Below are 13,335 nucleotides of genomic sequence, written 5' to 3'. Positions count from 1 at the left end.
AGAGGTTCCTTGGTATAACGAGCCCCAGCACCAAGCTGGATACAAGCGATGTGATGAACATGGTTGCCTACTTCACAGCTGGACGGGGTTTTAGAGAAATGGATGTCTCTAAAGGGTGGATCTCTGCATCTATCGTGCCAAAACCTAAATAGACTGACCACTCTCGTGTTTGCTCCCCTTGGGGTAAACACTAACATGGAAGAGAGTAAGAAATGTTCAGACTGTAAAAGGATCAGTTCACCAGATTCCTTCAAGATGATGAAAAATGGTCAATTGACAAAAATGTGTATCAATTGTCTGGATAGTCTGAAGGCGTCAAAGGAACGGAACAAATGTATCCCACACAAAAAACAAAAACACCATTGCAAAGAATGTGATTTCCCTGGGTATAAGCATAAACTTATTCTAAATAGGATTCGCAATGCCCTAAGGTACGATACAGAGAGAGCCTCTACGGAGTACCTCGGTTGTGATATCGTAACATTTATGAGGCACATCCAGGCCCAATTTAGAGACGGTATGAATTGGGGTAATCGAGATAAGTGGGAATTTGATCATAAGATTCCGATTAAATACAGCGAGAATGGTGTTGCTCCCAGCGTGGAGGTTCAATTATCAAGACCACACTACACCAACTGGATAAGTGAAAATCAAACCAAGGGCAGCCGCTTCATCTCTCTAAAAGCGCGAGGTTCTATCTGCTACCGGCAGACAAAATAAATATGACTCTCGATATTGTAAAGGACCCGCATGCAGCAATCTTTACCGGACCGACAAGCTGTGGGAAAACGCAGCGTGTACTTAACCTCTTGGAGAACAAGTACAGGCACCACTTCCACAACATTGTCATTCTCTGCCCTACCATCCGCTGGAATAGAACTTACCTTGATAGACCCTCGCTGTGGGACGATGACATGTGTTCTTAATTGACCCAAAGGACCAACTGTTTGAGTGGATCCAGAAGCTGTCATCGGTCCTGGCAGGGGAGGAAACGCTATTCATCGTTGATGATATGATCGCCGACGAGTCTCTCGACAAAAAGCGGCAATCTCTACTTAAATTGGCCATAAGCGGTCGACACAGGAAGCACAGTCTCTGGTTACTCACACATTCGTATACAGTCCTCCCAAAAACCTTAGAAGGCAGAAGAAGCAGCTGTTCGTCTGGTACCCCCACGAGAAGAGCGACCTCAAGCTCATTGATGAAGAGACCAACCAGATAGATGACTGGGAGGGGATCAAGTCTCAACTCAAAAAGTCCAACCATGCCTGCCTTTGGATCAGACTTGAGCACCTTAGGGCCTGGAAAATTTTAACGTGAGCACCGTCCTCGCAACACGATCCCCGATCCAAAACTGTAAGATAAAATGTCTTGTCTTGCAAAATTACAGAGGAAACTTGAGGAGCAGCGCAAGTTAATCAAAGAATAAGACGTCGACTTCGCACTACAGGAGAGTGATCTCGAATGGATGAATAAATACATTTTAGAACAATCCCGGGAAATTGAGACACTTCGAAAGATGTGCTGCACGCAGGATCTAAGGCAGGACAATGTTATTATGATTTTTCTTAAGCATACGACACCTGGCGACGATAAGTACCATCATCTTCCGTACTATGACGCACGTGTTTAAAGACATGCTATCCCTAGGATTAGTAGTTAGTTCAAAGAGAAATTTCCAAAGTCTGACGAGATTGTCGTCATTGACAATCCCAACGGTGTACACACCTTCAATAGGTTCATCGAAGAAGGACACGTGGAGCGATACATATGCCACTTCAAGCTTATCGATCTTGGTCGAGACGACTTGTACGACCTGAATGTCCCAGCGTTAGAAGATTATCAAGGATCCTGAGTTAAAGCTCTCGGATCTGGTGTATCTGATAAAAATAAGCGACATACTCAAATTTCCTATTGAAGATAGACGCTTAGTTGAAATCGACCTTGATATCGAACCTGATGTTATTCGCGGTATCGTCTATGGATATCCGTTCTATACCGAGCCCCCTTTACTGTATTTATGGGATCCGAGTAAGGATTTGGAGAATGAACCTTTAGAGGTACACTTGAAAATACTCTTTGCTAAGCCTAAGAAATACCAAACATATTTTTGTATAGGGAGGTATTAATGTGAACCTGTGGCTCCCATTAAATACGCTTACAAGTTCGCCTAGCAGCAACGCGGAATATAGTTCCGGCTCTGCAAGAGCTGGCAATTGAGCAAGTTCCCCGCTACGGTGGACTTGATGAAATGGCCATCTGACTCGAGAAAATTACCACTCTTTAACATGATCCGGATGTACTTCAACATCCTCTGGTATTAGCATCAACTCCTCTGCCACAAAACTACGTTCGGGACCGTCTTTCAAATAGTACAAAAACCTTGTACCAGTCATGATACGGTCCAGTCTATACGTCTTTTTGCTCCGCCAGGCGTCCGTTGCACGTCTTTTCGAATCTCCATGTTCCTCTCCAGGTTGCAGCAGATACAAGTAGAGGCCGTCGGCGACTTTACTGGCCTTTTTGGTTCTCAACGGTCTCGCTACCTTGTATCTTGAAGCCACGTCAATGCCTGTGAGGATGTATTTATAGGTGTTTCCATAGACTTTATCGTGGGGCATATAGAGCAAGTCGAACTGGTGCATTTCGTTTGGTCTTGTAATTGTGAAATGAGGGTAATTGATGCGCTTGGGCCCTCAAATATGTCGAAGCCAAAACAGCTGCCGAAAGAGCCAGTGGGTTACTCTCTTTATAGAAAGACTACTCTCCTCAGCAACCAATTTGATCGCCTTTCGGCCAGTCCAGAGATGCTCCGGAGAGTAATAGATTTTGCTTAGTTTTTTAGCTTCATCAACCGTAACGATATGTGCTTTTGACATGTTTATTACATGTCGAAAAATGTTCCGCTACGTCTACATCCAGCCCCTGCGGAACCGCTGGGCGAACTTGTACGCGGTAAAACCAAGCAGGGCCAAGGATCCTACGATGAACGTCAGTTCACTGTCTTGTTGATGCTTGGAAGGTGTGTAGAAGTCTGACAATTTTGGGGCCTTCTCTATCGTCGCGATATAGTACTCTTGCATGCCTTCATCTAGCTCTTTGAGACTATATCCTGCTTGATGCTTAAGCTCTCGTTGCTTGTTATACCAGTCGATTTTGGCTTGACGATCTTTTACTCATTAAGCTTGAGCAGCTTGTAATTGTTCGATCACTTTGTCATGCCTTTTGCGCTCCTCTCCCCCGTGCCCTGATAGTTTTGAAAACATGAATTTGCTGCCTGAAAAGGCCAATGCATTTATAATCGCTCCTCCTGCCATTACTGCCAGAGTAGCCATTGTTTATTTAGTACTCCGTACTATGCCAACTACCATCCAGAACATTCAGCTGCGCATCCTGAAGTAAGTACACATAGCACTTGATATCTCCAGTTCCATCAGCTTTCTTGCTCATATGCAAGGTGATGCCGTCACTAAGTCTTTGCAGGGGTCTCCCACTACCATGCAAGCTATTCTCTGAGGTTGCTCTGAATTCGATGAACAGCGCGTACCTTTCCGTTGCAAACTGGCCGATCGTCACCTTGCTATGGTCGGACCCGAACAATTCAAAGACTTGTTCGAGATGATCCTTGGGTAACATGGCATGCGAGTAGAGTTCGTTAGGCTCACCTTCCACCGTGATCGCGATTTTCTCGATTTTGGGGTTGTAGAAGACCTTGTTAGCACCAGAGTAAGCCTTCACTTTCCTGGGATAAGCGCTATTAGCTGGTTTAGCTGCGGTAGACCCTGAAGCTGGTTTACCAGCATCTTTGATGATTTGGTCATATGGTGCAAAAATGTATAACGAAATGGATCCTGTCATATAGCCCATGTTGGTAGAATGGTAGATCCCTCGTCAACTCAAAAAATTTGCCGATAGGGATAGCGAAAATGTTGCCATACATCGCCACGATCGCCTTTTCTTCATCATTTCCTACATGGTCGCTAGCTTTTACTTGTAGAGCCCTTATGGTGCCATCGTTGGGGTGGATACCCTCGAGGATCAGGTTGTTCTCACGCTCAATTTTTGGTAGCCACAAGTCCTTATACACCGCGAGCACATTGAAATTGCTGATGTTCTGTATCTCGTGACCGTTCACGTTTATGCGAAGGTTCTGCACCAGTGCCTTGCCTATGTTGCTGACAATGTTACGTTTCGTATTGGTGCCAGTAAGCTCCAGGTCGAATAAGAGTTTGAGAGAGCCTGGGAAAATTACATCATTCTGTCCCAAATTGGGTATGTCAACATACAAGTCTTCGTTTTGGTTGATCGTACTGGGGACATGGGAGACTTTGACACGCTGCTTCTTGCCTTTAATTGCTAGCAAGTCTTGATTTCCTTGTGAGGATCTAACTTAGTTCCGTACATGTTTATTAGTAGAGTTATGAGGGTTGAATAAATGCCGATTAACCCAACATATGAAGGAGATGACTTCACATCGGAGGAGAAGATTCAAGATCACGACGAGGAACTTAGTAGCCGGATCCCTCAACAAGGGGACATTCCAGGAACAAGCGCTCTTTCACCTGAAGAGCAGCAGGCTCAGGAGGAGAAAGATGCACTTGATAGAATGATGAAGACTAAACTAAAAAAAGAAGTAAGTGATTTCTACATACACGTTAAAAATAACTGGAACCTGGGAACTCTGGATGAAACCAAGGTAGATATAAACGTGATCAAGGACAATTTTAAGCTTGAGGATGGGCAGCTTCTTTACGATGGAATAAAGCTGAAGATGGTGAAAGGTAAGCTGAGAGTAGTTGGCCCGAAGTTACTGAAGGAACTAGGTGAGGGCCGCCTACAAGCCATGGGTTTTAATGACTTTACGATCGCTAGCCTTGCCACACCCGTCGATAAATTCAATACAGTGATCCGGAGGATCGGGAACGTTCTCGTCAAATGGAAGCAGCGCGGAGCAAGGAGCGATGATGTCGAGATGTCATTGATTAAGAATGTCGCTGATGACACGGAGAGTCTTATACGAGAGACTCCCCCCGAATTCTTCGGCCCTACTGAAAGAAGAGAGCTGAACCTTGAGGCTCAAGAACTACGGGTAACATTAAGATGCTGAAAAACAAGATGATATTCTACGATGATCAGATCATCAAATCACTATCGAAGGAACAGATAAAGATTGAGAACAACAACCTTGAGAAGGCGAAGGAAGATCTGGAGAGACTCCGAGATCAGAAGAAAGCCGTACGAGAAGAGCATATGCTTTCATCTAAGACTCAGAGTCAGCTGCTACATATCGGAGAGACTCTGATGAAGATCGCTGGGGACGACACATCCCTACTAGAAAAGCTCAAAATCCTCTTCAAGGAGCAAGGCTTGACTATAGCTAGTATCGTCTCAGCTATTGGTCTACTGGCTTCCACCATTGTACTTGCCGTTACATGAGGAAGTGCAGTAGCAGCCAAAATTGTAGAGTTCGCAGCTCAGTATATATACCTGGCTGCTACTGGTGCTGTGGGTATTGTTGTGGCTTATATGGGAAGGAGGAGCACACGCAAATCGCACTGAGTGGTGAGCACTGTGGTAAGCTAGGTGGTTTACCAAAATGTACTGAGCCTTTTACTTAAACCATACGTATGCGAGGATTAACCCTACCCCCACCGTGATAACGGTAGCCTTGGTATCATCATGTTTTTAAGCTTAACCAATGGCGGTCTTAGTAAGACCACCTATTTCAGACCCCAGTGCTTGATGTTTGGTCGACTCGCTAGCCTTTCCATGGACGTTTTTTGAAAGATTCCCTCTTGCTTCGCGTGCTCCTGCGTGGTTGCTAGGCGATTAATCTTCGGGTTAACACCGATGAAGAATGACTCTTTGCTGATGAGGATTTTGTTCGTAAAATTAACGATATTCCCGATGCAAAGGCCCATATCGCTGGGGATCATATAGACACCGTGAGTCACGCTGAAATCAGCCTTGAACAAGCGTACTTTAGCACATTTTCAAACTCATTGATCTCCTTACCCGTGTCGCTTGGTTTGATGATCAGCTCTTAAAAGGTCGTCAAGTACAAGCGTTGAGCATCGATAGCGCTGCCTTGGTTGCCGAGGATGCCAGATCTTGCGTTAGCTTGACTCTCGAGTATCAGGTAAGCGTAGAAGCGCACGCTTTGGGATAACCGCTCGAGACCTACATGAGTGAGACCCCGGGATTTTTCCAGGATCCACCGGTTCCAAGAGTCCTCGTCAAGATAGCTAGGGCCCGAGTCAGGATAGTCCGAGCGGTACAGTTGCCAACTGCTGAAGAGGTTTTCGTTCCTCCATTCCTGCTCGCTACTACTTACACCAAATTCACGAGCAAGCTGCCGGAATTTTTGGCTGTTGAAGGGGTTGTTGGGACGTTGAAACCTGTCGGAGCCTGGTAGAGAGATGTCGAGCTCTGCTAGAATTTTACGTATTTGGAAGTAGACGTGGAACTGGTAAACAGCACTAACAAGAGGCAAAGAGGACTGCAAATGCTTTATAGAGATACCGCAAGCGGATGTTGCGCAGAAGACGGCAAAATTGAGCTGAGTAGATCAGAGGCTGAAAGGGTGGCTTTGCCAGGTATTCAACACCGCACCAGAGTGGAATTCGTAGTCAAAGAAGATGTTGGAGAATTTTACCGTAAACGAGGACCCCTTCGCGTCAATAACGATGTCTTGCTTTGAAAGGTCATCTCCCTTGTGCCTCTCGAGATATCTCCCATGTGTAGGGGCATAGTTTGCCTTCTGGTTGTACGAGTAAATGCTCATCTTTTCTTTTAAGAAACATGAAGCAACTGTATATTACAGATGTCGGGAAACCTACGATATTCGACCCTCATCTAGGAGAGGACACGAGGATAGCTCTAAAATCTATCAGTATCTTCCCTAGGTGGGTGAACCTCTTTAATAAGAGCGAGATCAACATCGATAAGGCGGAGTCTAAGTCGATGTAAGTCGGGGATTTGGAAGTCCTCATCTCGATTGCACCGGGTTTGTATAGAATCGAGGATCTCGCGGCCATAGTCAATAGTCCAGAGGGGGATAGGATCAAGCTCTTCGTACTCAGGAACGGAGTCTGTAGGCTTAGGGTTAACAAGGGGTACAGTGTGATAATCGATCAACCACTGCAGGACATTATGGCACGGGCCTTTGATAATATTCTAATATTTACCGCGGGTGACTACGACAGCATCTATAAGACTGACGTTCACCAGCGGCTGAGACTCGTATGCTCCCAGCTGGATCCAGATTATTCTCTTTTAGATGGTGAGAAATCCAATATACTAACCCTGCTTCTTATCAAAGAGCTAAACGCTTGGGGGAGTGATTAGCGACTACGAGTTTAGCCTAATATGCAGGAAAAGCAAAAGTACCTGGTGTTGAAGAAGCAAGCCCGACAACGAACGCGCAAAATTGTGGACTCGATCAATGAACGGGAGCGACAGCAGCTTGTCGCGAAAGGTCGAAGGATGAACTGCTCAAAAAACTTCAATCTGCGCAGTATGTCAGCGGTACTTAGAGGAGCCTGCTTACACAAGGGTCTAGTGTGTTGAATAACATACTAGACGATCTCGAGCACTTCTTCAGTATCATAGTCGATGATAAGACCACAGTCATGTACGACACGTCGCTGCTTTTCGGAGAGCCGTCTCGAGTATTGCTCGAAATTTTTCTGCCAAGCGAGCCTGACGCAAGGTTCACAATAGGGACCGTCTGTCTGTGTCGAAACGGACTTGTACTTGGCCTTGCGGATCGCTTTGGGAAGAGGGCCCCTATTCATAGTTAAGTAGCAAGGAACGCGTAGTGCTTTCGCTTCTTTTTTCAGTTCGGGAACGTTCATGTTTGTTTCTATGGCTGAAGACAACCATAGAACCTTGATAAGCCATTTACAATATGGTGAAACCCTCGTCGTCATCAGAGTCACTGAAGTAGAAAGTGCCGTAGCCTTCAACCTCCTTATATCTTCCAGATAGGTCTGTGCGTAGTAGTTGCGCCCTTGCCTGTAGATACTCGCCAGCTTGATGATAGCCTTACACTCGCAGCTTTTTTGTGGTATCTTTTTGGAATGGAAGTTGATTCTGACTTTACCATCCCACATCTTGAGCTTGGTGCTGAAGTACCGGCCTTTTTCACGCTGATATTGGTGAAGCAAACCTCCTCCAGAGACTTCACCTTATCCAAGATCTCTTCATATTTTTCTAACCACTCGGGATAGCTGGCCAGGTCGAATGACATATTTAGCGCGGAACCCTCACTGTATTGAGAGACACCCTTGGAGCGGATCTTTTCAGGGGTCATGATCAGTAACGGTCCTAGGTTGCCGTATTGATCATCATAGGCAATCACAAAGCGCTCATCCTTGCCTTTGTTTCCTGGTATAGAGTTACTCAGTACAAGATTTTCAATGTTCACTTCTTCGATTTTTAGTGGTTTTGAATTGGTGTAAAAGTCTTCAGACTTAACAGTTTTATCTCCGAAATTCATCAACATTTCATTATGAAGATAAAACCTCAGTCAGAGTTTATTTCTATGTCGTTGCGCAATGACAACTACCACCATTATACGTGATATACTCTTGGTAGCACGACCAACAGAGCAGCTTGGCTCTTATTAAGAACCTCCGTCCGCAGCGACATCTGTCGTATTCGTCCAGGATGGCTTCACACTCATCGCATTGTTTTCGCATGTTTATTGGAATGAGCTCGAGTAACCCCAGGCCTATATCGATCTGGAACGTACTCAAACATCCCAGGATATCGTTCAACCACCCTAGTACACATTTCCAGTGTCTTGAAATAGTCTGGAACATACGCAAATACTACAGGGTCCTCTTCAACCGCTTTAGTACACATTTCTCGCGTCTTGAAGTAGTTGGGGACATGTTGGAGCATCCAGGCGTTGAATTCAACGTTGCTATTGCATAAATCCTGAAACCTATTCTTATTCATTTTTATTAAACTCACAAGAACTATGATCCTCCACGTACCGCTCGAACCTCGACTCAAGGTCATTTGCCTTCTCCAATTCTTGTACCAAAGCAAAAGCCAGGAGGGGTAGAGTAATACCAATACTTTATTTAAATGAGTATACATTTATTATATACTCATTCAAAAAGATTTTTCATCATTTTTAGTTGAGCTCCCACGAGAATCCCCAGGGGTACACGTCCTGGGATCTGAAATGCTTCGGGACATGCTCGAGCAGCGAGGGCATCTGTCCAACAGCCTCAGCGCACATTTCCAGCATCTTGATACGATCCGGAACATGCTTGAGCAGCCATGGGTACTCTTGAACCGCCCTGGTACACATTTCTTGGGTCTTGAAATGGTCCGGAACAATGCCGAGCATCTGGGGTTCCTCTTTAACGACCCCGGCACATATTTCCCGGGTCTTGGAATGATCCGGAACATATCTGAACATCGCGCGATCCTTTTCAACTACCATAGCGCACATTATCTGTACCTTGATATGATCACGAGTTACATTCTCATGATGTCGGCTCATATTTATATTACATCCTACCCTCAACTAGCAGTCACAACTCTATGGATTTTCCCCCTACTCGATTGCGCATGCTCAAAATTTTGTTGATGTCAGCATTATTTCACCATTCTCGGTTGTGCATGCTCGAGATTTTATCGGATTTCCCGGAATTGTAGGATTTGTCGGATTCGGGGAATTGTCGGGAGGGGTGGATTGGGGAATTCCCCTTTTTGGGAGGATGTCGTGTGCGTGTGCTTGAAGGCACCATTTATACTCTCTTACACAACTGTCATCTCTATAAATATACTTGACTGAGTTGTATTGACTATCATTCTTTTGCATTTCATGAACTTGAAAATGAAGTTATAAAGAGTTAGAAAAAGCTTTAAGATATTTTATAGTTTTTTTTTTTAATAAGCTGAACTCGTGGTCCAGCAGTAATTTAATTCAAATAAAAACCATGATCAAGAACCATGATCATGATCAAGAAATTAAAATCTAAATATGTTCAAACGTAATAAGAACAATTTTATCCTAAATTCCTTAAAAATATAAGCACATCTGGGCTCTGCTAAAACTTAGACGTTCTTACAAAAACCCTAAATTATTTTTAGAAACCAATTAGGGGCTGTTTATATGAGCCCGGTTGTCGGGATGGCCCGTTTACCGAGATCTCGCTTGTTCCTCATTTTCCTCATATTTTTGCTCATCTATTTATATGGTTAAACGGGCTGGCTCGGTAGGCGAGATCTCGTTTCTTAGGGGAGGGATCCCGATAGGCAAGATAAACATTTTCTCATATAAACAGTAACAAAGCGGGCTAGCCCGCCTAGGCGAGATGGTTTATTATGCTCAACTAATTAAAATCTTTTGTTATGAAAAGTATTTCTTTTGTTCTACATTTTTTAATGTTTTCATTGTTCAGAGCCAGCCCGCCTAACCGAATTAGTTTTTTCCTTCATATAAACACAAGTTAAAAGCCAGCCCGGCAAGTGATCCAGCCTCCATATAAACAGCCCCTAAGTAGCAAATTAAAAATTAATTATTCATAAACATGTTGTGTACACGTGTGAAGTGTTATGATTTTTTGCACTTTGACCTTTTGAGTAGTCCGTTTAATACACGCCATTTTTCGGAAATTGCTTATTGAATCGTTTCGTAGCGCCTTTAATGTACTTCAAGCTATAGCTGGCTAACCTTAGAACCACAAAACCTCAAAATTCAGTAGTGATTCTAGCTAGCTCAACAGAAAAGTGCCTTAGCTATGCGTGTTGATGCCTATTGGTGTGTGCCTATGTAACGCAACACTAAAATCTACTTTTATTCCCGTCCATTGCGCTATTTTAATAGCTTAATTAGTATTTTTATGTAAAAGGAACACGAGCTAGTCAACGTTCATTTTAACGAAAATGCTGAGTGTTATAATTAATTTCCTAATTTTTTAAAACTGTACATAAAATTACTTCTATAAACGTTTCAAGTTTCAAAGTAATTACCGACTTTCATACAGCGCAGTCTGGGCACTAGTAAAGCGCTTGTATGGACAAATTTTTCATAATGGTAGCGCAACAAGAAGAAAACAACAACAACATTAACAGAAAATTTAACTTGAGGCTTGCCCATGGAGGTATAAAAGAACTTTTATACCTCCCTACTTTACTATTATAACACTAAAATCAAAGAAGAGTATTCTTTAATGGTTTATGGACTGTATTCTATCCAAAAGACACAAAGTTAAAGGTTATTAAATGACTAAAGACTGCTGATTCCGTCTGAAGGTTAGCCTAGCTAAAAGTCAAGTGTTCAACGTGTTACCAGAAAGAAATGTTATTGTTAGCACCACATTGCTAATTTTTATTGTTTAAAAAGTATTGTCCCCAATAGTTACTACCGCTATATTCCAAAACAAAGCAAGTGCAGTTAGCTAACTAGCTAGGTAAATAGCTGACGAAAGGTGTGGTGAAAGGTGTAGTTTAAGCCATTTAGCTTTAGTTAGCCTGGTCAGTGCGCAGGGGCAAGGAAAACATCACTGTGATTACTTTTCTATTATTATCATTATGTTAGCTGTTAGTTACATCTACGTTAACCCTAAACTTACAAAATAAAATCCAACATCCACAAATTTCTACCACAAAGTTTTTCATTTTTTATCCACAATAAAGTTTTCGTTATTTAACAATACTGATTTTTCTTTCACTAAAATTACTAAATCTTCAGCCTCAGCAAACTGTTTTTGCAAAAATCTTCATCAACATTTGACATATATAATCTTTTAGTTAATAATAAACACTTGATACAAACAAATTAATTCTTGCAAAAAACTCCAAAATTGCCAGATTAGCTAAAATTTAATATTGCATATATATAATTGGTTAGGAATCTAGTATTAAAAGAGGAATGGTGGGTCAAATTTTTCTGACAAGGATAGGAAAAGGTTGGAAAGATATCATAGCAAAATTACATGCAAGTAAGAAAATGTTCTCTTTAAACTTATTGACAAGAATTTATTTCAGCAAATAAGTTGTAAACACATGCAAACACATGACTGGCTCTTAAAATTTGTTGTAAAATTGTAAACTAAAGAAAAAAAAACTAAAAAACTCACGAAAACTTCTTTCCGCAAAAATCTATCTTTTGAGGATTACCTTCATCCTGAAAATCTTTTCCTCAAAAAAAAGTTAGCGAGAAAAGTTGAATTAAAAAAAAATTCAATTTTAAACCCAAGGGGATTAACAATGAATCTGTTAGCGAAATTGGCATAAGCATTTATCAATCTCTTTAATAATAGCCGTATTCCGTCTGTCTGTCTGTCTGTGTGTCCGCGAAAGCCGTGTCCCGTAACGGAAACACGAAATTTTTAAAATGCGCACCAATACCAAAGACGATATATTTCTGTCCACTTTGTTGCAACGGGTTAATTTAAAGGACGGGCGTCCCCGTGGATTTTTCCACGGGCTAACGACTAGTATATCTATATTCCAATATGTATATCAGTTCCTTATACATTGTCTGAAAATATGTCTTTAACGTCTTTTCGGCATCCACGACTTTTTCTGCATCAAAACAACAAAATTATAGTAGCTAAATGGATGTTTGAATGTTTTTACTAATTTGCTTTTCATCCGATGACTTCCCATTCACACAATTTTTTCAAATTTTTTTTTTAGAGATGCTAAACCATAAAGTTATGCAGTTGGCGGGGTTAAATATTCGCTTTTAGATAATTACATAATAAGGACAGTATAGATAAGCTACATATGCAGTTTTGGCATTTTTAATAACCTTTCGTCCAAATTTAAAAATATTCTTTGATAATTATTCATATATTGATTCTTTTAGCTTGATATTTGATTATCCATTTCTTCTACTTTGGCAACAATAAGCTAGCTAGCTCTAATTCGTTTTGGTTGTCCTTGTTGCAGCCATAGCCAAACAGATTACATTGTACATATGGTCGTTTACAGCAATCTAGCTAGCTATATTTAATTCATACCATGAAGGTTGATTATAAGGAAAAAATGTGTAATATCTAGAAGTGCGTCATGTATTTTCTTATAGATACTTCAGTCCATGCTCATTGCCTCTGCCTGCAGGCACAAGAGCTAAAAACACCCTTTTACCATCATCCAACTTTAAACTTTGTAAAAGTTAATAACTGTAAGTTGTTCTTGTTTTAATAAAGATAATATACCAAAGAGAGGACTAGCAGCACCATTTCAACACTTTATTTAAATGTTAAATGTTAACCCTATTCGGTCCGGGGGGGGCGGATTCCGCCCCCCCTGACGGTTTTTTTTTAATAACTCCTGATTGCTTTGTTACATGGCTGTAATACT

At 42.1% G+C, this 13,335-nt stretch overlaps 1 protein-coding gene across 4 annotated transcripts in view; it reads left to right on the top strand.

Annotated features, from left to right (window-relative positions):
* LOC130647160 (uncharacterized) overlaps positions 1–13,335 on the top strand; it is a 32,449-nt gene that overhangs the window by 12,946 nt on the left and 6,168 nt on the right. The window contains exon 1 of one of the 4 annotated variants that reach the window (XM_057452918.1): positions 10,999–11,126. The exons of 2 other annotated variants lie outside the window; for them this stretch is intronic. In XM_057452918.1, coding sequence (XP_057308901.1) covers positions 11,039–11,126 — 88 coding nt within the window. In that variant the 5' untranslated portion in view covers positions 10,999–11,038. Of the gene's footprint in view, positions 1–10,998; positions 11,278–13,335 lie in introns of those variants that run through there. One more of the 4 variants, XM_057452920.1, reaches the window with a different exon arrangement.

The sequence above is a fragment of the Hydractinia symbiolongicarpus genome, chromosome 6 (genome assembly GCF_029227915.1).
Source record: "Hydractinia symbiolongicarpus strain clone_291-10 chromosome 6, HSymV2.1, whole genome shotgun sequence".
In the NCBI taxonomy this organism is placed as follows: domain Eukaryota; kingdom Metazoa; phylum Cnidaria; class Hydrozoa; order Anthoathecata; family Hydractiniidae; genus Hydractinia; species Hydractinia symbiolongicarpus.
Note: the sequence above shows the minus strand (reverse complement) of the source record. Positions and strands in the feature narration are given on the sequence as shown.